Source organism: Taeniopygia guttata, chromosome 3 (assembly GCF_048771995.1).
Source record: "Taeniopygia guttata chromosome 3, bTaeGut7.mat, whole genome shotgun sequence".
Lineage (NCBI taxonomy): Eukaryota > Metazoa > Chordata > Aves > Passeriformes > Estrildidae > Taeniopygia > Taeniopygia guttata.
Genome location: NC_133027.1, coordinates 53,579,708 through 53,605,738, shown reverse-complemented (window position 1 = coordinate 53,605,738; position 26,031 = coordinate 53,579,708). Strand labels below are relative to the sequence as shown.

The 26,031-nt window shown below is 42.4% G+C and overlaps 1 protein-coding gene and 1 non-coding gene across 11 annotated transcripts in view; one reads left to right on the top strand and one right to left on the bottom strand.

The window, feature by feature from the left end:
* NCOA7 (nuclear receptor coactivator 7) overlaps window positions 1-18,271 on the bottom strand; it is an 84,437-nt gene extending 66,166 nt beyond the window's left edge. The window contains exons 1-3 of one of the 10 annotated variants that reach the window (XM_041715147.2): window positions 18,015-18,265; window positions 16,792-16,962; window positions 15,644-15,878 (exon numbers count right to left, since the gene is read on the bottom strand). Coding sequence is in view for 1 of the 10 variants with exons in the window: in XM_072926852.1 (XP_072782953.1) it covers window positions 11,478-11,494 (17 nt within the window). In the remaining 9 variants the exon portion in view is untranslated. Of the gene's footprint in view, window positions 1-11,039; window positions 11,342-11,477; window positions 11,832-15,643; window positions 16,963-18,014 lie in introns of those variants that run through there. The other 9 variants (XM_072926850.1, XM_072926849.1, XM_041715146.2 and 6 more) reach the window with 9 other exon arrangements.
* Window positions 18,272-18,369: 98 nt separating this feature from the next.
* On the top strand, window positions 18,370-18,441 carry TRNAE-CUC (transfer RNA glutamic acid (anticodon CUC)). The gene has a single exon. It is a non-coding gene; the product is annotated as a tRNA-Glu (tRNA).
* Window positions 18,442-26,031: the final 7,590 nt, after the last annotated feature.

Below are 26,031 nucleotides of genomic sequence, written 5' to 3'. Positions count from 1 at the left end.
ACATTGAGATTTAATCTTCCCTCATTGGCAGCTGAACATCACCAGATGCATTTTCCATACAGAACAATGCATTTTACTGTTTAACTCAGCTTCAGGTGCTAGACGGGAACTTGTTACAAAACACAGTATAAACTATTAACAGGCAGAGTGCTACACTATTCCAAATGTTAAAGTGCAGTGTTGTTGGAAATCAGGCCACCTGGGAAGATTTTCATTTTTAGGTCAACAGGAACATTGCTGTAGATGTTTTAAAATAATTAGTACCTTCATCTTACTCTATCTCCTCTTTCAACATACCCCAATTCAATTAAACATCAAGTCAAAGACCTGTGACCCCACAGCTTTTCACACTCACATTGTACAGGTATACACAGTGTTGCCCCCTACAACTACTGGAAAGAAGGAGGTGGGGAGGTGGCAGTCAGCCTCTTCTCCCAGGCAACTAGTAATAGGACACAAGAAAAGGACTTAAAATGTGCCAGGGGAGGTTCATGGTAGATATTAGGAAATATTTCTTCTCTAGAATAGTGGTTAAGGATTGGATTGTACTCCCTAAGGAAGTGGAGGAGTCACCATCCCTGGAAGTGTTCAAAAAATGATCACACATAGCACTTTACAATATGGATTCAGTCAAAGATTGGATTTGATGATCTTAGAGGTCATTTCCAACCTTAACAATTCTGTGGTTATATGAACCATAGAAGGATGAAGTTTATCATACCCAGAGAGGGTAAGATGGATATCACTGTTCCCTTATCTCTGCCTGGAGAATATACACAAAAGGCATATACACAAAAGACTTTTAATGTATGCGCTCTCCAGCATTCAACTAAAACACCAAGTATTTGCAGTTTTCTAAAATTCAAAAAAAATGGTGAACATTCAACACATCAATTAGCAATTAGACAATCCCTTTAGCAGTACCTTCTGTTTTGTTAGTTGACACTATCATGTTCCTTGCTCATAACAACTGATTTCAAGAACTGTTTAGTATTTCAAAGAAAGCCTTGTACATCTGTTTTGGTAAGGTCAAGAAAGATATATCACCAGCAACCACATCACACTCAGAGCAAATTAATTACAGGTTCTCTATCAGGTTTATAAGGGCCATGATCAAGTCCTCCTTAGAGTCCCCTCTTCCCACACTCAGAATGCTGCTAAAGGCCACTGAATCCACAGTGTCACATATCGCAGGCCTGGCCACACTCCAGAGTTGCTTCTATGAAATTAGCTTATACAGGCCACAGAATGGGATCTGCTCTGGCAAAACAGCAGCATCACAGCAGATAGATGAACAGCAAATATCCTTTGGTGATTAAGGCGACCCTGCTAGTCAAAATGCCAAGCCAAAGAATTTGGGCTTTCCCTTGTCTCAGGATGTTAGAATGTGTCCATGGAGCAAGCAGCTGCCAGTTTCAAGTATTACTGCCCTTTGCCTTTTTCCCTTTTGCCCACTTCAGCTGCTTGGTAACACTCCTCCACCCAAAATTACCACACCAGTGACTCGCAGCAGACTCAGCAGAAGTGGCTCTGTATCTGCATTTCAGTTTATATCCCACCACGTCAGCTCACACCCCCTTCCAGCAGGCTTTGCTGCACACGGCTGAACTACAAGCACACCCTCACATCAGACAGAGCTGCAGCAGACAGCTGGGGCAGAAAACCATCAGTGTGATGAGCAGTGACTGTTCTGTGGGCATTAGCAAGCACACATAGAAAGATGAGTGCCAGCATTTATGGGATGACAGACTACAGAAGACAAACGCACTTGACCTCAGCTTTACAGCAAACTTGCTCTCTTCTCAGCTCTTTCCTCACCAACACAAGAAAGGCATTTATATGAAATGTAAATAAAGCTGAGGTAGAGCAGAAAGAGACTGGTGTTTGGAGATTCTTAAGTCACAAAGCTTGATGCTTGGCACAAATATCTATCATGCCAATCACAGGTACCACTAATCCTCTTCTGTTTACAATTATTAATTAGTTTAGGTCCCAAAGGTTTATATTAAATATTCCTATTGTACTCAATGAGACTTAATTAACATGTTCTTAATGTTTCACAGGACAAGACCAGGCAACAAGAAACCCACGATGAACAAATCCATTAATCTAACAAAAAGCATTAGAAATAGTCACTTTTTTATGTCAAGCACATTTCCAGCAATATACATAATCATGCTGTGAAAATTACTGGAAATGTCTCTTTAAAAAGTACCCCATCATTTTCAGGTGTTTAGAAAAAGAACCTCAAATCAACCCAGAGACACTACATTGTGAAAGGTAAGTATTAAAACACTTCATTACTTCAAAAAAGCAACTAGAAACAAGAGCTACTTGAAGGTAAAATTATTATTTTTAAGTTTCAGCTCAACACATCTTTTTATAATTGACCCTGATTCATGCAAATTCCAGGTCATCGCTTCTTCTCTATCATCTACCTCCCAGCTGAGAAGCAAAGAAGCTGAGGAGTGGGGGCAGAAAGGAGTCTAGCAGTAATGCCATGCAAATCTTTTCCTATCTGAAACACTGTTAACAGAACCAAAACGCCATGTTTCCATAGCAACCTGAACTGCACCACATGCTTACACTGTATATTAAGTAACATTGAACAGTTTAATTGTAACACAAAATCCTGTACTTTTGTAATGAAAATTAACACTGGAAACCTTCAGTATTTACTTTTCAATTGCTTGACCTGCAAAATTTATTGCAGTCTGTTGAGTGTGACCTTGTATTACACCTATGCAGCTTCATAAGTGCTCCAATGCTGGCAGTGTAAAGTGCATCAAAATTACAATGATCAACAACAAATCAAACTCTTCTTACACTGCATAGACTGAATCCTGTTTTTAAAAGCAGCAATGTTTCTAATTATTTCCTTCTTCCTTGCAAAATCCCCTTAGGCATTGTGTAACACAAGATTATTTAGTTGTCTTGTCCTTCCAAAACATCCTGAAAACTTCTATTATCTTACCTTTTTTCCTTCCTCCACCTCCAGATTCCTGTAAACACTACACACAGTTGCTGTACCAAGTCACCCTGCGCTATATGCAGTGCAAAAACTCCTCTCTCAAATGGAATTCCCCTCACCATACACCAGAGCACATCACATTTACCTACTAATTAGGGAGCAACTCTTATTGAAGAGCTGCTTGTTTCCTCAGAAGCAGAAACAGAAAAGTTCTTTGTATTTTTCTGTGTTCTAACAATGTGTGTACAGCTAACTCTTTAAAATTATTCAGGTAAAGTGTAGTTAGCTATGTCTAGTACGCAGAAAAGATAGAACAGTGTTATGATTCATTCAAAACTGTCATATGCCATCCTTCCTTCAGTATATCTAAGTGGGCTTTTACTTGCTCAACCCTGCATGCATTCAACCAGTGAAATGGTCTAGGGCTTAACTAAACAACAAAAAAGTTAAAAATACACCTGAATTAAGCCTGAGTCATGTTGCATAAAAGACAAAACAGTAAAAGTTTTCTGGCAAAGCAGTAGCAGTATATATTTTACTTTCAGATTACTCAAGTTTTTTGAACATTATTATAGAACTGAGGTTCTCCTGTTGAACAAAACAGACTAATTTTGAAACTAAAATTCAAACTTCTTAGTAGCAACAAAGTAACTCAGCATTCTGAAGCTAGATATTTCCTTTGCTTGGGGTGCGTGGGGGGAGTAACCAAACACCATAAGTCAGAAGAATGACAAATAGCTTCAATTCCTCCAGTGCTACATTTTCAGGAAAGCCATCCATCTCAGCCACATCAACCAGGTGCCATAACAGAGACGCTGAGCTCTCTACTCCCATACCAAATGCATTCAGGGGGACTACTCACAGATTACGTTTGTGACACCTAAGCAAACATGGGGCCCAAAGATGAAAGCTGCCAAATTTCAGTTCACCACAGGTTATACCTGACATAGCTGCTAATGTTTCAAACAAAACTTGTTTACAGCTACATCAATGTAATTGCTCACCCCTTCTCAAGTTGAAGTCAGTAAAATTAGTTAATGCATTAATAAGTTTTGGATTTGGCCTTGCTTTTTTTCATGCTAAAGCACCTATTTTTGAGGGGCCATAGTCCTTCCATTTTTGGTGTTAAAATTTGTCTTTGAGAATCTATTAAAACTGGGTAGAGGCTTACGCTTTAAAAATAATACAAAAAGCAGTTTGCACCTACCCCACCAGGGTGCATTAGTGATTTGTAGTTAAAAAGAACTGACACATTACCTGTGAAAAGATATTATCTCAGAGCTACATTCATAGAACCATTTAGGTTGAAAAAGGCCTTTAAGGTCATCAAGTTCAATCATAAACCTACTCATGTTCTTGCCAATAATTATGACAGGACCTAGGATTAAAACTCGTATAACCAATCCCAAACACATGGTTGGGCTGATCTCATTTACAGGTCTAGCTTCCGCAGGTCAAAATTACTTTTCTGAGATATCTGCATGCTGGACTCGGGGACATAAAAAGAAGGAGCAAAAAATAAGTGAAAAGAGGCAAGAAGATAGATAGTTTCAAGGCCAGTGGAAGTGCATTCCAATTTATATCATGGGATACTGTCATCCTAGAGCCTTTCAGTGAGAAAATCATTCTCTCTCTCATGTCTTTCATCACAGAATTCACAAAAAACAGTACATGGTATGAAGAAGAAATCAAAACTTAAACAATAGATGTAAAACACAGTAATGTAGAAATTTTTATTTTAATTGCAATATAATGCTGACACCAAAGCAGTTAAGATTTGAAAACTGTAGTCAGTGACGTCTTGATTCCAGTGACATCCATGAAAGTCTGATTCTTTACAAAGAATCAGAGCAAAAAAAAAAACCCAAACAAACCAAAGCAAACAAACAAACAAAAAAACCCCACCAAACCCAAACAAACAAAAACCCAACAAAGAAAGCAAACAAACAGAAAACGAAATAAAAAAAAAAAAACAAACCAAAAAAAAAAACCAAAAAAACCAAACACAATCAGAGAAGAGGCTTTTACTAAAGGATGACAGTTTTGTCCCAAGAAATTTATTTTGTAACTTGAAGCCTTTACATCCCAAACTCTACTCTGGTCCACTACAGAATGAAGACTGAACAGTTACCAGACAAAAAGAAATACATCTCCTCAGAAGCATCTTAAAAATCAGGTTTGGTGCTACAAGTGGCACCATCTTCCCTTTTGCAAACCACCTTGGCTTTCTGCTTGCATCTGCACATACTACTCACACCATCCTTCAATCACAGCTCATACCTAATGGAGCAAGGTGCCATTCTGCAAGGAGCATATTGCTCTGCTCTGCAGGTCTGAGTCTACATCTCCTTCCCTGGAGGAAAACAAAGACATGAACGCACCTGCCTTGTTCTTCTCAAACTTAACTTGAATTGTGTTCACAGTTGAGCAGAAAAGCTAGGAACTGCTCTCCTGGACACAGTGTTATCCCACAGCTCAGCACCCACAGAGGCCGGGAGAATCCTCCAACACATCCCAGTGCGAAAGGTCTGGTTCATTCGTTCACGTTCTTTGCTCTTCCCAATCTCCCTGCAGAAGATTCATTATTTCTTGGTATTGCTGTACCATTTTGGTTTCAAGATCAGTCTCTAGTCCCCCACCCCTAAAATCTGCCTATTATATGCCAGGCTCAGCCTGGGACTGGGAACCACCAGAGCAGGCCTTAGAAGGACACAACTAGTTGACAAAACATTGAAACTTCCTTCTCACACAATAGGGTCAGGTGCACAATGTCAACAGTGCAGGAGAAAAGAAAACTAACCTTCATCTTCTTAATCTCTTTTCATGACAACCAGTGTGTTACTTCTACTAACACAAATTATGCACTACAAACAGAATCCAATTTTCAAAACAAACAACTCACTTAAAAATTTGTCCACTGAGGGATCAGTTAGCAGCAGAGACACTTTTAAAGGAATTTAGAATCCCTCTGATAGAAGAAAACAAATGGACATTTGATGTGGTGTATGTGAGCAACCACATCAGCACAAGCCCAACAAAGGAGATTTTCCTTTCTATCTGTAAGTATGACTGCAGCAGGACACAAATGCAGATGTCACAGGAAATTCTTGCCTAGCCTCTGCACACTGATGTGATACTACCCTCTATTCACTCTAACTAAAAGGCACACCTAACCAATACTGCTCAGCACCATACACTAAAAAAAACCCAGTACCACAGAACAAAACCAAAAACCAAATTACCTCTAAATCAAATGAAACCTAACCACAAGGTCTGAAGAACAACTCATGGCACTGGCAGAGAGCCACCCTTGTGATTCTTTTGTGGTTCTCAATTTGTTTCCTAACTGGCCTGACCATGACCCAGGCTGTTTGTGACTTGACCCCACATATTTGGGTGGCAAAAGGACTTTCTTCAGCTGTTCATCAGCTGTTAATCATTTGGGCCAGATCTGCACAAGTGACTGGCTTGCAGCAGGCAAAGTCAATCTGTCACCACATACCTGGCCACATTTCAGCACACTGTTCCATAACAAAGTAAAATTTTCATCTCCTTGGTTCTTCACCTATTGTCACCAAGATATCACCGCTTACACCACATAGCTACCACACAATACCTGCATTTCAGAAGTTTTTGGAGCTGGGACAGAAGGTACAGACCAGATTTTATGTCATGGATTACCACAGTTCCTACCTTTAGGAGTCTTCAGCAGCTTCACTACAAAAGGCTTGATCAGCAACCAGGATGGAAAAGGGAGTACAAAATGTAAAACACTGCTTATATAAGAGAATAATTTCTTTTTAATATAAATTCTAAATATCATGCAAAAAACCTTCATGTGTAAAATTATTATACACTTCAATACTTCCCTGAATTATCTGAACCTTTGTGAGAAAGTAGGAAGGAAGAACTCAAGACACTCTCTGGCCTATGAAGTTTTGCTGAGTTTGTTGCAGCTACCAAAAATCTGCATACAGATTAAACCCAGCTTTACCACAAGTATACCCAGGTCTTTGGCATCAGTACAGCTGCTTAAAATGCATTCTAAAAATTACACTTCTTAAGTTGAGAGTAAAATAAAGCCCTTGCCACCAGACTGGGGCACTACTTAACCATGAGACAGTTAACTACAGCAGAAGCCTACTGACACAGCACAGAAGCAGTGCCAAGCCACCGACAACATCAAGGTGTTCCACACAGCATCTCTTCCAAAGTAACAACCTAGGCAGACCCAGGGATTTTCTGCAATCACAGCATCACCTGATCTGGCAGAAAGCCATCCACACCTCTTCCCCCCTGAATCAAGATGGCAGTGATGCTTTGTGACTATTCATACTACTTTTTTATCTGCTGCATTACCTTAGAATACTTGAAAAGTAAACAAACTGCAAAATAAGACAGATGGCATGTGGGGCAGAAAGCAGAAAAAAAATAGACTGGAGTAACAGCAGAGAGAGTGCTGCTAGAAAAGGTTACATCTATTTGAAAAAAATGAGTCAGGGAATATATTACCTTTTCTTAAGATAAGGCTGAGTTCAAGGAAGCAACAGCTCTCACTGTGAACTTCTCTAAAATAAAGCTGTGATTTCCTCTATCTGGTGCACTGGAAGCAATCATTGCCTGCCGTGTCTTAGATTCTGAGGAAATGGCCCTCAGTAGTCTTCAGAGACTTATGAGAAGATCCCAAAATCAGTCACTAATGGGTGAGAGTACAGTAAGAAAATTTCCTTTCTAGAAATAATACTAACAAAAAGCTTTTAAATCCTAAATTGAACACAAAATTAAATATAAACAGTACTATTTCGACATTGTAACCAAAATATAAACACATATCTTGCCTGTATAAACAAGTATAATTTCCCTGCTAAGCTTGCATGTTTTCTGTTCCTGTAAACCAGTTTCATATTACCATTACTTAAACATGGGTACTCATACAACCCACATTTCAAGAAGGATGTTGAAAGAATTCCCTGAAAAACATACAGAGTAACCATAAGAAAAGCAGCAGCATGGAAGAGACGGCATCTTGGTAGGCTCTACATAGAGCATACCAAAGAGAAGGCCAAATGCTTAATTACAGCTCAGGAGTACTACAGGGCACAGAATGACTGAGCAGGGCACAGCTTCACTGAGCTCTGACAGGGGCTTTGGACCACACAACACCAGGAATTTGAGGCATGCAACTGAAAGCACAGTTCACCTCTTATAATAAACAGCAATCAGAAAGGCTTACTGAGATTATGATGAGTACTCAACACACTGAAAAATTCAAGCCTAATCCAGAAGTCTTCTCAAAGGATGAACTGAGGTTCCATGACAAGTCATTAATACCCAGGTAAGTATAGGGAGGTAAGGAGGACATTATATGAAACTGAGCCGAAATACTGGCACCCTTTCTTCCAGTTTGGTCAGAGACTGGGAGCAGCACAGGTGCAAGAGCAAAGCATTACAAGAGCAAAGCTTCAAATGTGGTTGTGGGCACTTAGTACAACCTTCTGCACTGCAACCCAGTGGGAAGCACCAGCAGATGCCCCAAAGCCTGCCAGCACTCTGCTCTTTCAGGCAACTGGGGAGACACTTCAGGTACACAGTCATGGTCCCATGCAAGGCTGCAGAGTGCTGCCCACTCCAAAACTGAACAAACAGTTCCCAACATTCAACTTCCAGCACCAGCTCAATCACTCACACCCATCTGACATTTTGATCAGGAACAAAGACATACAGCTTTCCACCTACAGTAGCAGGGGTTGCAAAGAAAAGCAGGAAGAAAAAGAAAATACTCCTCTGTATGTGTTTAATATATCTATCTGAAACATTTTGTTTGGGGAGGGAAATATAATTCCTCTAGCCTGCTGTGAATTTTGTCACTAACTCATTGTTTCATAAATCTGGCTAGGGAAAAATGACAATGGAATAAGATTTTTAAAAGGAAAATAGAAGGAGAATGAAAAAAGAACTAAAACTTGCTTCTCCTACTCCGATTTCTTTCCTAGTCAAAGTAGGTCACTTGAGTGAGCACTCTTACTGCTGACTTCACTCATCAAATGTAGCATTACATTTCCTCTTTTTGGGAAAACAAGTTAAGTTTAACCTCCAAAACAAATTCACAGCAGAAGTGGCAGCAACACGACTTGGACATTTTCTTCCATGAGGGTGCAGATCACTCACATGAGGGAGTGAGAAGCCACCAACTTTGTGGCAGGCAGCCACAACAACCCCCACCATCAATAACTCCACCAGTGGTTGGATACCTCACTAAAACAAAAGCTACACCTATAAAGCCTTTGACTGTTCTGGCTTATTGATCATGATGAGGAAGAGGTTTATCAGTCAGCTGCTTTTTGGGTGGTGACACTGAATTTCTTCTCCCAGATGAGCTGAGGACCATGACTGCCTGTTGCTGAACTGGGCACCCACTGTGACACAGAGGGCACGAGCCAGGTGCTGGATGGAGAGCTTTACCATTTTTCTCAGCATTGGTCATGTTCCAGCTTTCCTTTCATGCCTATTGGATAGCAAAAGGAAATTGAGTCCCTTTGCCCTTCACTTCCATAATTATTGTTTGTGAGCAGCTCCAGCTGCCTGAAACAGCAATTTTTTGTGTCAGATCTCGCTGCAAAGGCTCACACTATGTCCTCACCTCTGAAACACCCACTCAAATGGCTGACTGCAGAGACTCACTCTGGCTCTAGTAACTAGCCATAGGATCACTACAATTTTTTAAATTACTTTCTGAAGACATGCTATCCTCCAATCCAAATTCATTTCTGTTTGAATAGAGGGGCTTATACTCTAACACTTAAAGTGATTTGCAAGCTGTTGCCTGAAGTCAGGACCATAAGGTAGCCAAATATCTGGTTGGAGGCTGGCTCTAGTAATTTCAAGCTTTGCTTTCAAAATCATGGCTACACAAAACAACAAAGACATATTCCTAATAAGACAAGGACTGTTCCAATCAATTCTAATTCACTTTATGTCCAAAGGTAATCACTTATCATTTCAGCAGCAGATGTGACACATCCAAATGTGAGTGTAGCTACTGCTGCAGTGGGAACAGGGCATTGGGCAAAGCCAAGGAATGAAACCCAGAGACTGCCTCATAAACTACTTGGACAAATCAGGTATTCCAGAAGTGTTTCTTTTCCATAACATAATATGCAACAAGGAAAAAAAAACCCAAGAATTTCCCTCCAAGCCCAAGATTTTGATCCACTACTAAAAAAAAAAAAAAAAAAAAAAAAAACACCCAAAAAAGCCATCAGACAGCATTTTGTTGGCTACAAGCATCTGCTTCAATACAACTCTTCAAAGGATCAACATAACTTGACTATTCAGGTCCTTAAAATAATTTTTGTATATTTATGGACATTTTCCAGGTAAAAAGATGAAAGTGAAGGCAGTCTAAAATGCACTGCAATTTACATATTTTTTATCATGGCTTACATTTAAAAATATATTCCTGATAAAGTAATTTTCATTCAGAAAGTATATACTCATGCATACTGATACACATATTCTTGGCATTTTCTGCTGCCTTCTCCATTCATTTTCTGAAAGTCTGTTTGTGTACACATAAGTGTCAGATGGAACAATATCAGGAAATTATTATTTCCATACTGTGTAAACACTGGCTGATACAATATGCTGGCAGGGTTCATCAACACACATTTTAAGTATCACACAAGCACAGGCCCTTAGGCTGGGTCATAGCATTTTAAGCAAACCATAATCGATTAATGGGCACCTACCCATCTTAAAAGTCCACCACTGCGCATTAATACCCACCACTGCACATTAATACAAGAAATGTATGACTACCTAATGGAGAACAGTAATTGTAGCATGTAAAGTAAACACATGCTAAAAGCCTGTTACTGAGTCGAAGCGTTCATCATCTCGGGGATAAACAGTTACTGCATCGTTTAGCACCACGATATTGCACACACATCACCCAAGATACAAGTATGCCACTCCACCCGTAAACCAACTCTGAAGCAGTGTATGATGAAGGACAGAGAGGAAAGTCCACTGCACTGATTAAAGACACAAAAATAAATTACTGGCACACCTTTGGAAACCGGCAGCACTTCGCAATCATGACAACCAAAGGCTATACAAATTAATATATAGAGAGAGAGCCTGGAACATTCCAGTAATTTATCCAAGACCCTGACGGTGGGAAATAAATGAGGTTCAAAGCCGCGAATGCCATCTCGGCTACACTGGCCGGGTAGCGGCAGCAGCAGAGCACACCCCGGCTGCCCGGGAGCAGCACCCTGGGCGGGCGGGCAGGTCCCCGGAGCCGCCCCGCGCCCCGACCGCGCCCGCACGGACACACCGCGCCCGCGGGGCCGCGCCGCGCATCCCGGGCTGCGCTGCCGGGCCAAAGAGCTCCTCTGCCACCACGGCCGCGGCCCCGCCCCGCCGGGCTCCGCGTCCCCTGGCCAGCACACAAGGCCGCGCCCGAGCAGCCCCGCCCGCCCCGCGGCCCGGCGCACACACAGACCTGCGGGCGGGCGGCATGGCGGGCCCGGCCCGGCCCGGCGCTGCGCCCCGAGCGCTCTGCGGGAGCGCCGCTGCCTCCGCCGCTCCCGCCGCTCTCCGCTCGGCCACAGCGGCGCCGGCCCCGCCGCGCCCCGCGGCTCCGCCCGCCCGGCGGCCCCGCCTCCCCTCGGCCCCGCCCGGCCGTCCCGGCCCCGCCGGATCGCCGTGACCCCGGGACCGAGGGGGGCCGCGCTGCTAGGGCGCTTCACGGGCTTCAAGCCCTGTCCTAGGCAAAGGGGTCGGTCTGCGGAGCAAGAAGTCCTACGAGTCATAAAGCCCAAGCGCCGGGGTCTTCCTCTGGAGCAGAGTTCTCTCAAGGGCGGTGCTAAAAACAAAACAGCCCGTTTTGGAAATTGAGGTTAACCAAAGCCTTTAGATCCGTGGGAAACTGAAAAGCGTAGAAACCTCATCTGTTGATTCTACACTGTCCACCAGTAGGCTTCTCCACCCAATCCCCAGAAAACAACACTCGTGTATTTACCAGAAACTCCACTCCCTTACCCGAGATAACTGCAGGTAACCCTTCCAGACATTTGTGGCTAGCCTAAACAAGATCTGGCTTCTTTTTTCCTTCCTTAGGTTAGTAATCAGCTCTGAAAGACTGATTTCAGTCTGTCGGGCATTGTAACAAAGGCATTGTAACACCATTAAATTCTAAATTCTGCAAGACAAAATCTCAAGCCTGAAGATAGACAGATACTTGCATAAATGAACATGTGACACAAAGTGTACATGTAGAGAGATGCTAAAAGAGTGTGTCAAAATCACAAATGGAGCTCAGGTGTCTCAAGAATAATATTTTTACAAGTTACAATGTTATGAATCCAATGACCTTTAAGTAAGAGATTTGTCAGAGGCTTATTTTTTTAATTTAACAGCTGCTTAGAAGATTCATTTCAAAAATGTGTCATTTTCAGGACCAAATGCATCTCCAGTACGATCACAGCCATCTCTCACCATTGCCATTATCCTACTTGTAGCATATGTTTGCTATCGCTCAGTGTCACTACTGGAACAGCAACTGCCTCAACTCCTCCACTAAATTTGCTGCTGCACTTTCAGCTAAAATTGAAGTTTCCATCTGATTTTTTTAAATCAAAACAGTTTCTACTACAAGGGACAGATTTTCTCTAAAACATAGTCTGTTGCTTAAAGGATATATTCTGATAACACACTGAAGTTAGTACATCTTATTATTTTCCAACAAAAGATGGACAAACCCAAAGTTACTTTGGTTAAAATCTCAAAGACTTCATTGGCACAAGGGTTCTCTACCACCACATAGAAGAAAGGGGCCCTGCTCTCAGTTACTCTCCTAGAAGTGCTTAGATAACAAAACTCAGAAAAAAAGAGGAAGAATAGTAGTACTGTTTACCCAACCTCCTTTGCCATCCGTCAAAGTGGTGGAAACCCTATTTATCTCTTACCTGCACTTGCACAACCATGACAGTGACTAACACCTTATTTTAGCTCCAGAAAAGCCATCCCTGTCCTAATGTACCACTTTCTTGTCCATCATCATTCCAAGCACAGTCACCCCTATTGTTCAGTGCTATGAAGACAATGCATGAGCTCCATAGAGCAAAGAAACCACGCATTTCTACAGTACTTCTGTTGCCCTAAGCATATCAAATATATATTCTAGACTGCTGGCATGAGGGAGAAATCGTTCAAATTCCTGTCAGAGCATCAGGATAAGCAGGCTAGGATTAGGATAGAAGCATTGTACTAGTTCTGGTTATAGCACTGTGGGTTATTGCCTGTGGCTCAACCCACAGACTTCGTGTCATTGGAAGAAGTCATTGTGTGAGTGGGACGTCATACACCCTTTTATTTTACTGAGTCTGAAGTACTAAGTAATGCCTGCCTTTCTGTTGCAACGATGAACATGAGATAGGCAGACAACAGGTAGATCAGACACACACACACATCACCTTTGAAATAAAATTTAGTCTCACCACAGTATAGAGGATAGCAGACAGTCTGAATAGTTTGCTCTTTCCCATGGCAATATGCTTCTTGCCAATTCATTTGAATACAAATGCTCTAACATCATTTGATTCATTGTCTTTGTGGTATCAACGCTTAGAATATCTTTACCAGAGAAAATCTTAAATTCATGGTGCTTGTTGATTTCAGGATTGGGCAGATTTGTTTTATCACTGTTTGCATTCTTTTGATGGAGACAAAATGTAAATTTGCTATTTTAATCACTTCCAAATTGTGCATTTTTTTATTCTAGAAAAGTATTTCTCACAGAAACTCACATGTATAACCACACATGAAAGACAGAACAGATTTGGGATACAGAAACACTGCATTTGAATGGGTTTTGATCTCCCACTTCAGTGTACATTAACAGAGTTACATACATCCAAGAGAAAAAATTGCACAGTATGTTTATGGCCTACATTCAGATCAGCTTACACTAATAGCAGAAAAAACTACTGTATTGCTCGTGTAGTTAATGTAGTTTTTCTTTTTTTATATCTGAAATTGTTAGCTTACAGCTCATTTACTTAAGAAAGACAACTTGCCATGAAGAATTACACTGACCAACTTTGACTGCTATAACAGTCCAGTTTTGAAAAGATGTAAAAATAAAGATGACAACAATCTTTCTCTTTTTTTTCCATTATCAGGCCTTCTGTTTTTGCCTATTACTCCTACCATTATTCACCATGAAGTAGTCAAAAAATAGGTTTCATACAGACAGACTTTTATGCATACATAATTGAGGCTCTGCTTGATCCTACTGCACTGAGGGCTATTCTTAGCCTGGTTTCTTCAGTTTATGTAATGATGAATTTTCAGAGTCCCCGACTCACCCTTTAGCTTTGAATTGATCGTCTAGATATAACTCAGTGTGACTGAGATATTGAAATTTTCCACAAGTTTTACAAAATGAGAAAGCGACCATAGCTTGAAACTTTTATAAGAAGTTCTCCCTTAATAACTGTTTCTGTGCACCTATTTCTCTGTCTAGAGGAGCAAACCAGACGTAGCTTCCAAAATGCTCAACCAAAGAAAGACTATAAAATAAATGGAATTTGCTGTGATACAAAAGGAGATGACAAAAAAGTCCTATTTGTTTCAACTAAGGTAGCTCAGTGGACACTGGATGAAGCACCTCACCGCCACACTTTATCCCAAACCCCAGAATCACGTGCATTTTAACACTAAAAGGGAAAAGAAGCTGGCCCAGGCTTTACAATATCGAATGCAGTGCCAGGGGAAGAACAGAAGACGAAGAAAAAGAATACAAGAACGTGTTAAAGTACTTCTGTAAAGTAAGTACTGTAAACAATTGCTGGTTGCTCCCCGTCTCGTTCTTCAGGATCATTACAATATCCCCCAGGACTGGGACTGCCGCGGCCTGCCAGCCCCGAGCCGTGGCGCTGCCTGTCCTCTGGCGCCGCGAGCGCCACACTGCAGGCACAGGGAGCCAGTCACCGCACAGCTGGAATGTGCTCTTGGAGCTGGGACTACCGCAACAGCTGCGACGTTTGTACAACACCTCTTCAGGTTTTCCATCAAAGCACTACTGCGGCTAAAACAGATATAAAAAGTACAAAGTACAGTAGCATTTTCCACCAGAAAACTGTTATAATCCAACAGTTAGGTCACCAATCTGACCATATGTGGAAATTAAACATAAAATAGCAAAAGACTGTGCATCATCTCTTCCTTCCCTCTCCTTTCCACTTCCTTGAAACTGGGATGATGTACAAGTCAGGTGAACTTACAGAAGAAAATCTGATACCAAGACTTTCCACATGGAACATATAGTTGAGGAAAGAGAGGACTGATAAATGCAGTTTCTGTGCAGATCAAGGGTTTTCACTAGAGCCGAAGCATGTACCCCAGGTACTAAAGAAAATTGGTACTTACCATTATATATTACATACATACTCAAATGATATACTTTCCATAGCTTAGAATATTACTTTGTTGTTATTCTTACTCATTTTTACATCTTAAGCCTACTGTCACACATCAATCAGCATGTCAAAGTAATAATAATATGTAATGTATTCATATGGAACAGACAAGTTAATTGCATGCTGCTGTACAACTTGCATCTAAAGGAATCGCTCTGATTTTTCAGGTTCCAAAATTCAGCCTTACCTACCAAACTGTGACAGTCATGATCCAGTATCTCTAACACTGAGTGCTCCTCACTTGGTTTCACAGGCATACCAGCATCAAGTGAAAAGAAACATCGGCCTCTGACATTCTTTTCCTGGTGCTTTTGGGAAGATCATTCTTCTCCAGCTACCATCTCAGGGATGCAGGCACAAGCACTGGCTGCTTCTGTGCTGGCAGGAGGTTGAATCGCTGACAGTTTCACTGATGTACTTCTCTATCGGATACAGGAAGCCAGAGGAGAGGCACAATCTTTTGTCAGTGCACATGACTTGTACAGTAAAGAAAGCCTTTTCTAAAAATAACTAGGCAGCATATGACTCTCAATGCTATTTTTCTGATGGTCTAGTGGTCAGCCCTCACCTCTGAGGTTAATATCAAGGAAAAGATTTGCTATTTCAGTAGATTTCTCTTGTACATAACTTAGTTTTCACTGCTCCTGTAGTTGTAATCAACAAACCTTTCACTGCTCAAGAAAAATTTAGTAAGATATATTACTCATTTGGAAGGTGATTTGCTAACTGTCAAGCACAATAGAGCAGGATTGCTTTGCTTCTACATCTAACAGCTACCTAGGGTATGGACAAAATACATTTGACCCCCCTGCCATCAGATTTTTCATAGGCTCAGCTACTTTTCTGAAATTGTGAGGGAGAGTATTTTGTCTCTACCACTGAGGCAGTTTAAGAACTAAGGGGCCCACCCCTCCCGGGGCCCACCCCTCCCGGGGCCCACCCCTCCCGGGGCCCACCCCTCCCTTCCTCCGTGGTGTCACATGACAGAGACACTCTTAAGGGTGGCAATGACCCTCCTGTAACACGTATCTTCAAACCCGCTAATGCAGCTGCTGTGGGCCTAGCCTTGTTTTAACCTAGCTGTCTCCAGCGCTGCAAACATCACAGCCAAAGAAGTAAGTACCCCTCCAAAGCTCACCTGAGAAGCACCTAGAGTGGAGAAGCCTATGCTATTAAACACAGTACAGTGGGCCGAGTGGAGTACACAAACTCTTAAGGCTAGCTCAGTTTCTGCAGTATAACTGCCTCAATATCCGGCTGGTGTTCCTTAAGTTTCCACTCCGTAGGAAACCAGGTCCGACTTCGCCTTTCCCTTCAACAATGGGCACAGATTACCTGCTGGGACCAGCTGACCTCTGTCACCTTAGCAGACCCACTCCTTTGCAGTCTCCTCAGGCCACAGTGATACCTCAGCCTACAGGACACACAGCTTTGGCTCCTCAAGGCGTGAAATGCCTTCATCTTACCAGAGGATGCTGTCGATCCTACACATGTGAAAAGCTGCTCCTGCATATAGAAGACATTAGATCATATCTAAGAGGGCTTGATTTTTACCTCATATTTTGTTATCTCTCTCACTGCACAGTAAAATTGCTGACTCTAGACCAAAGAAAGGTTCACAATCAAGACACACACATTTTGTTCTAGACTGCTACAGTACATGTCTTGTGATTAAATGAACCATCAGCTTAACAGATGGAAACCAAACACCTTCAACCTCCTTACCCCTCCCAGAAGAAAATTATTCCCTTAAGTTTGTTTTCAGACTCTAAAGCTTTTGAAGATCAGCTAATGCATATTTGCACAGTGCACAAGCACACAGTCTGAAGCTTATCTATCTTAACACAAAAAGGTTTTTTGCATTTTAGAGGCAAAGGGCTTGAGAACCAGCGAAATTTGCTTGTGCAGAACCAGCCCTCTTGTATCATTGGACACAATAGAGAATATTATTTTTGCTAGTACAGCTCCCAGATCTTCTATGCTCAGGAAAACAACACGCCAGAGTAAAGAGCTTTTATGTAGATCATCCACAGCACTGGCCGTTTTCGTTCCGCTCACACAAACCTTACAAAAAGAAACAAGGTCACAAATTAATATCTATCGTGTGAGGAGGCCGCGGCAGCACAAGGCCAGCAAACAAGGGACCTCGATCCCCTCTGTGGAGCCCCTGGCTCCCACCTTAGAGAGGCCTTTGGACCCGCTCTCGCCCCGGGCCTAGCCCCGGAACCCGGAGAAGCCGAGCTGTTCCCACAGGCTGCTCGTGCAGAGACCGAGTGGGCGCGGGGGAAGCGCCGCGTTCCTCCCCTCCGGCCGCCGCCCGGGATGTGCGGGCAGAGCGCTCAGCTGCCGAGGCCCCGCCTGCAGCCGTGACAGCGACGCCCCGTGCAGAGACGATGGTGTCAGACCGGCTTGTAAAGGCAACACGAAATGAAGGAAAACAACGGCGCGAAGCCCGCGCCTTCTGGGGGCGGCGGGAAGCGCGCTGGCGGAAGCAGAGAGGGAGCCCCGGCGCCCTCCTGCGAGCCCCCCCGGCCCTGCCGTGGCCGCGCAGTTCTTGCCTGTGGCGCTGTCGGAGCCACCCCCGCTCCCGCTGCGGCACCGCCGGGCTGGCCGCTCCTTCCCGATCGAGGTTTCGTCCTGCCAGCTCCCCCACCGCCATCCTGCCTCCCGCCCACGGCGGGGGCCCTTCACCAGCCTCGCCTGGGCGGCCCCCTCTCCTCCCCAGCCTGCTGCCGCTAGTCTCTTCTGTAGGGTGGAATACAACGTCCTTCTCCACACGTAGCTGTTTCCAGGACTTGGTACTGCCTGTAAAGTGGGAGCACAAGGAGAAAGCAGCTCAGTGCAGTCAAAAGAGGGAAGGAACATGCTCTGTCATTTCTTCTTTACAAAGAAGTGGGCTAGCTGAAGCAAGGATCCCTGGTGGTCTAGTGGTTAGGATTCGGCGCTCTCACCGCCGCGGCCCGGGTTCGATTCCCGGTCAGGGAAGACTCATTTTTTAACCTTTCTTTCATCTCTGTTTTGCTTTAGCATTCTCCCCGGCCTTCTATTTCTGCTCTCACAATTGTGAACCATCGGCCGTCTGCTCTGCCGGTTACCTTTGCCTCCTTTATCTCTGTTTTACTTTAGGATTCTCCCCGGCCCTCTACTTCTGCTCTCACAATTCTGGACCATCAGCTGGCTGCTCTGCGAGCCCAGGCGCGGGAGTTGTAAGACACACCTGAGAGCTTGGAGGAATCGTGCACGAAGGTAGTGCAAAAAGTCTCAGCGCCCTGTGCTGGTGGGCAGGGGAAGCTTTGCCAGGTGTAGCATCTGTCTAGAAATCTTTCAGTCACAGCACTGCCTTTAGACAGCCCATGCCCACTCACAGGGATTCTAGAAGTCAGTAGAGGCCTGCCTAGAGGGCCACATGCAGTTAGAAAGAATATAACATGGGGTTTTTTTTGTTGTTTTTTGGCTTCTCTAACAGCTTGGGGTGCTCCCACACCTTCCTTTTCCCCCAACAGATGAATGGTCACTTAGTGCTATCATGAATCTTTGAACAGTGGCAATAGGGACCCAGTAGGGGCTGGAGCATCTCTCTTATGAGGAAAGAATGAGGAAACTGGGCCTGTTCAGCCTTGAACAATTCAGCTGAGAGGGGACTTCATCAATGTCTACAAGTGCCTGAAGTGAGGTGTCTAGAGGATAGCGCCAGTGTCTCCTTGGTGGTGCCTGAGGCAAAAGCACCACTGGAAATAATGGCTTTGGCTACCCTTCCTAGGGCGTGCCAGAGCCTAGGCTGCCCTCCACTGCAGATAGGAGTGTATCCTGGGAAAGGTCCTCCACTATATTTTTTTATTCAAAAGAAGCTTCAAGGAGGTTCAAAGGGAAGGGATCATCTCTGCTCTAAGGCAGAAAGCAAACAGTCAAAAGGGCTATTGTCACCCTTTAGATATAAAGAAAAGGTGCCACCAAATTATAGTTAAGCACCAGGTCCACAGGTTGCCACCCAAGGAATTATTGCATTCCAGTGGCTGGAGGTTCTTAAGAGTGGGCTGGAAAAGTTATCAAGTCTCTCAGACTGGGCAAGGGGAATGGCTCAGTGGATCTCCTAAGATCCTGAAAGTCACAATTATATGATTTTATCCTGCACATTCCCCTATAATTAACAGTTTACCTGTTAATTAGAACTGTGTAGGGCTCTGAGATTCTTCTCTCCCTCTTTGAACTCAGTGAAATGCCTTACCAATTTGGTGGAAGAAGTTGCTGCTTTCTTTGTCAGAAAATGATGGGCAATTTTAGAAGCAGCTAAAATGAATTTCAGGTGTTGACTACCATTCCAGAAAAGGCATATATATGGTTTTACAGAATAGGAACAAAATAAGCATTTCCTTTTGCTTTAACTAATTTTGTAGTAGGACATTTTCATGCTCTTTGCAGTGTAAGTCCAGCTGTAGAGTCACCTGAGAAAAAATAATCACATGTAAGATTTTAGAAACATGCAAAAAATGCCAGAATAGCTCTTGCACACAAAGAATGTGTAGTTTCCAATGTTTTGTTAGGAATGCTGCATAATCTCTGAAGAAGCTATCAAATAGCCTTCCAAATCCCTTTTCAGTCCAATGCCAGACTTGAAACTTGCCCTTGCATAGACAGCAATTATTCACCCAACAAAGAGTAGGCACCAGTCCTCTTGGCTTGATGTCCTTACACTTCAGATCCCACTATCACTAAAGATGTCCTGGTCTGGGATGTAAAGAGCCCAGATCAATATTCACCTTGAGAATGTTTTGAACAGTGCTACCACAGTTTCTGATTCCTTCTTCCTGGATCTTAGTGATGGAAGGAAGGAACTGGGTACTTGTTTTTAACTGGTAGAAGAACTATCCTCCCTGGAGCTTTTGTTGATATTTTTGGTTTACATAAAAAGTAACTCATGATGCTGGCATGCTGAAGCCCCAGAAAAGGTGGGCTGTTTTAGCCAGGACTGGCAGTGCAATCAAAAGCAAATGACAAAAGTCATCTGGCTAGAGCAGAGGTATTTCAAACAAATAAAAGATTATTAATAACACATTTTCAAAGTGTAGCTGAATTCTCTTCTCACTGTGGTAGATGTTGAGATACTGGCTCACAAGTATTTTCACTTTCATTTCTGTTCTTCATTATAAGGGTGACCAAGAGCTTTCCATGTCACAGCAAAGGTGTATGGAAACGAACTGCAGAAGAAGTAAGAATGATAAGGAAGGCAATACCTTAACTGTTGTTCAACTTAAACCAGCAGTTGAGTCAATTTTTCTTTCTTGCTACCTCCTTTAAGTTATAGCCCTGCATTAGTTCCACTTTGTAAGTTTTTTCCAATCTTATAAGAAGTATCTTGGTTGTGAGTGAACATAAAATTTTGCATGAGTTTTACAACCAGCAATTCTTTAGAAAATGGAAGTTCCCAAATTTTTTTAAATAGGCGTATTTTCTAATTGCCATCATATTTCACTTCTGTTTGAAGGGGTTAGAGTCATGCAGTCGTTAGATTTATCCTGTTCCCAGGACATTCTCCTGGCCACTTTTCGCCTTTTTGTCTGTTTTATTGTGGATATAAACAAGTGCAACTCCGTGGTATCCTCCCCAAGGCAACGAGCCTTTGCCTATTGATATAACTATTGTGGGAACACGCCACGAGGTGGCATCCCGGTCCTGTGTCTGCCACCACCCGCCCGCGGTTCCCAGAGCAGCCCCTCCTCCGGAGGTTTCAGATTCAATTCCCTAAGTTAACGTTGTGCCCGTTTCATTCCAATGAGCTATAGAGGAATGAAGGGCTTGTATTTGCTGATAAAGCAAATTTCATGTACAAATGAAGCTTTTATTAAGGTAAATCACTGCACAGTTTCTGAATTGAATGCTGTATATGGAAACTTTACAAGCTGTCTTTAAACAGCTTGTCTTAATACAACATTTAAAAAATAAAAATAAAAATAAAGTCACAAAGTATAATCAGGAGTGTGACTAAGACTCTATCACCTCATGCTGTCTGTGGCATTAATACAATGAGGACACATACTATTACCAGAGTGACAAAGAACTATGTGTCCCTGAACATGTTCACCCCCACAGCCACTCTGTTGGGGTCCGCAGCATATCTGCTTTTCACCTGAAGGTGAAAGAAGGTGAAAGGTGCAGAAAGTTTGTGCCAAGGTGAGGAAGGGGACCACAATTTCTGCATCCCAGGTCAGGATACTGGAGCATCAGCTGCCAAGGACACAAGATAAGGTCTGGTTTCATTCCCTTCCCTTCTGCATGGATTCACAAGGCTGGTGAGCCATGGGAGCAGTCTGTGCTATGACATTAGTGCTGTCACCATGGCAGTCAAAGGACACAAACAAGGCAAAGTGTTTATTAAACTGGTGAGGTGGAAGGAAAAACAAACCCAAAAGATGCTTTCAGGCACACAATCCTTTTTCCAGGCTTTTTTTACCCTTCCTATTATCTATCCCAATATTCTTTCTATATAATATTGATGTCATAAAACATAAATGTAAAATTCTTCCTGAGCTACAGATTCACTATGAAACACTTTCTGGACAGTAAGATAAAAAAAATATGACAACCTCACTGTGTATCCTGCCAGGACTGTTCTTTGAGAACTACAGTTGGAAAATTTACTCTGAATTGTGTTTTAAGAGAAATTATTTTATGCAAACCAAGGCAGTTTATTTAAGGTAATGTTATTGAAAGTCCAATACTGATCTAATTACCACTCACAAATCTAGATAATACTTTCCAAGGACCATTTTCCAGCAAGTCCTTTTACAGGAGCAGTTGCCGTGTCCTATTAAGAAGTACTCTGATCATGAAATTATGAAAGCTCTGATCCTTTTAAAAGTCTGAATTTTTCTCTTGCATGCTGCAAATCTGCTTTCTAGATCCTTTTGCCTTGTGGCTACAGTCAATCATTACCTTCTGCCTTTCCATGCTTTGTTTCCCATGTGCTCTTTTGAATAATCACACTTTAGTAAACTATATTGACAATGTTATTATGCTATGGCTAATTTTTGTCTTGCTAGCAGGAAAACAGAGCTGGGAGATTCCAGTTTTCACCCCAAAGCAGAAAAATAATAACAGACTATAAATTGGTATTACCACACATGCTCTAGCGGGTGGTGCTGTCTGCTACATGTAGCTGGGAATAGCAGCAACCCAGACAAGGACAAGGCAGCTGGGCTGATGGAGGGTGGCCACAGCAGGGTGCCTTTGTGGCTGTCCACCCAAACTGCCCCTGCACCTTTTGCAAGGGATTTTTTTACAGAAATGACAACTCTGTATTCCATAACTGGCATAATTTGTGTTGTGTAAGCTGCCATTCTGCCCAAGAGATGCAGTAAAATAAATGAAAAAACAGGAATCATCTTCCTGTCTGCTCAGATAATAAACCACCTGCCTAATTCTATCAGGATGAAGTTTTGTAGTTTCTTCATTCTCTACCCCAAGCCTGGTAGTAAGTCTCAGTTTCAGATTTGTTGGGACTTCAGCCTTGGTTCAATCAAAATGGAGCTCCCCTTGCCATAGCCTGCAAGGTTTTCCTCCCCACTACTGCAATGTGCTCATCTTCCCTTAAGCAGCCAGGCTGAAGCAGAGTGTGAGCCATGTGAGAAGACAAATATGAGCTCCTGAGCTTCTATCACCATGACACCCCTGCCTGCTACAAGGCTCACAGGGAGCCTCTGTGCTCATGCCAAACCCAGTTCTGAAGTGGTCTCTCTTGGGTTTACCATCATGATCCCCCTAAGTGTGTCTTTGGTGAGAAAGGAGTGGCTGGTGGTTCTGCTGTGGATGAAGCCAAAATACAGGTACCTTAAAGATAAACCAGATATCTTAAAATCTCTTGTACCTACTGTTTATTACAGTTTGCTGATTCTCCTTTAAAAGAAAAAAGCCAAATTATTAAATGTAATTTAATTAATGCTACTTCTCTTCTGGTCATACATTCAAAGGGGCTTTCCTTCCATGTAATCCATTATGCCATCAGAAATTTGCCTCCCTCAGTATCATCTGGGCTTCAGGAGAACTACTATCGTCTATTAACCAAAGGATTATGGTAGGGGATAGAAACTTGAGTAAAAAGTGCTCCCAAGATGATGATGAGTAAGGAACTAATCTTTCCCCTGGGGTCTGTGGTCTAATTAGACAAGACCAAGGACAAGTAGTAATTAACGCTATTCCCACTTTACAGGTGAGTAGCCAAAAAGCAAATTAAAAAACAAGTTGTATTTCTGATGTATTTAAACACTTTAAAAGTAGCTTGACACCCAAAACTTTTAAAAATCAGACAAAAATGTATCCTCTAAAGTTTTGGTCCTACAGGGGGCTTAAAAGCACAAAGAATTTTGTTTATACGAATAATCACACTGAAGAGGAATAGTTCCTCTATTTCCCTCAGAAGTACATCCTTAGTTCCTTTGCAGGTCAAGTTCTAAGTGGTGATGAACTGTAACACTGATTTTGAAAAGCAACAGGGACTGAAAAAGTCACGCATGTCAACAACAGCTAAAAAATATCTCTAACATGCCTAGTTCTTCTTCACATTAAAGGCTATATGCAGGAGAAAAAGAGCTTTATTTCCCATTTTTCTGCCTCCAGTTTGAACCACAGGCACAGAAACACTCTACTGCAAAACCTGGGCATATGCACAAGCAGGTCTTACATATTTATATTGAATTATTACTTCTCTTTTGTTTTGTTGGTGGCTACTGCTATTGGGCATCCTTGGATTTTGACGGTCACATCAAAGGAGCGGCTCTGGCGTGAGAACCGGTCAAAGTGAGCCAGATAATTAATGGATTTATTACTGAGGTCGGTTCCCATGATTGTCGGTGGGCAGCAGCCACTGTTGTGTTGTAATCCTCATTCTCTTGGTAAGGCGCACACTGCCTTAAAAAGGTTTAATGATCCAATAGTGATTTACTAATGGGAATCTTTCTTGTTGGTTTAGCAGGCCTTGAAGGAGCACAGGGTGGCACATGAAGGTCAGTTTTCAGCAGTATCAAGGAATGGTTTTATTTGTTTTGTTTTGAGATTCCTGTTTGGAGCATTTTAATTCAGTAACTGCAATAATAAATTGAGGGGTCAAAGTCATTGTAGCTGGGCAGGTATCGTATTCTTGATAACATGAGGAGGGAAGCAGACAGACATTGGTCACAGTAGATTGTGGCTGAAGGTCCGAGATAATTATCAGAAAACATGAAAAAATGTGTGTGGTAAGAGGGACTGATACAGCCTCATGAAACTGCAGGCTGGCAGCTGGTCCTCACCACCAGCCCCTGCTGGGGTGGCTGCCTGGTTCACTAAGGTTGCACCCCCTTTCTGCTGGGAAAGGAGGAAGGGGGACAACCAGTGGGACAGCTGCCCAAAAAGAAGGTAGGGGAGGGAAAATGAGAGGAAGCAGCTTTGCCTACCCAGAGGGAAGGAGATGCTGTTGGTGCCCAAGGAGCCAGCGCCCTCCACTGCTCCCCCTTGCCACCCTGGTGCCTCTTCAGAAAAACAAACCCCAGAAAAGCCAAGAAAAATAAACTTCCTTCTCCTCCACCAAAATACATTTAGCAAGCAACAGAGGGAGAGGGGGTGGGGAGAAAAACAATGTTACTTTATTTTAGGACTTGTATAATAAAACCAAGGGTTGTGCTGGCAAGTGACATTAAGAGCTATGGGAACAATCCACACACAACAGACCTTGTCTTGTTAATCAAGTTAATCTTGTTAATCAAGTGAAAGTACCTTAAATGTTTAACTTTTGTTTTAAACTCGTCGAGGGAGAAAATCCTTTTTCTCAAGAAAATTAAAGTTACTTTTCTCTCTGAGATATGAAAAAAATACAGCATTCTGAGTAAAATCAAAAGTAAGGGGGGAAAAGTGTAGGCCTTTACATAACTACAGTTTTGTCTCCTTGGGTTTACATATTGCCTTGTATTCATTTGTCAGATTTTCACTAACCACATAGTAATATCTATGGGTATTCTTTATAGGTAAAACAGTTTTCTTTACATCTTCCATTGAGACACTGTTTCGTGGAGTGGGTGCAGAGGTCTTGCAGTTCACATAGGCAGTGTTCAAAATTTCCTAGCAACCACAATTTCAGTGTTGCATCAAGGTATTTTTTCATCCTGAAAACTTTCTCTGTAGAAGAGAAAAATCCTGAAAATGAACTGAGTGGAAAGCAAAATTCAGTCACTAACTCAGAAGGACTTTCTTATAGAAAAAGTAATAGCACTGCTAAAACATTGTCTAAAACAATTAGCTTTGCTTGAATTCAATATTGGCTGTTGTATATCTGTGGAAAAGGAATCTGCCTCTTCAGACCTTGAAAGTAATTCAACCAGACATATTTCATCTTATTTCCCATAATCACTTCCTTTTGCTTCTGACATTTGAGTATCTAGTGTACAACACTAATTAATATATCACAGATTTACATTGCCACCATAAATGCAGAAAAATATCCCTTTAAAAACAAATTATATTGACATCATCTTATAATCACCACCACTGCTGAAGTACGAGCATTAAGAGAACTTCTAAAATTAGTGTTGATCGAGGTGTTGACTGGTC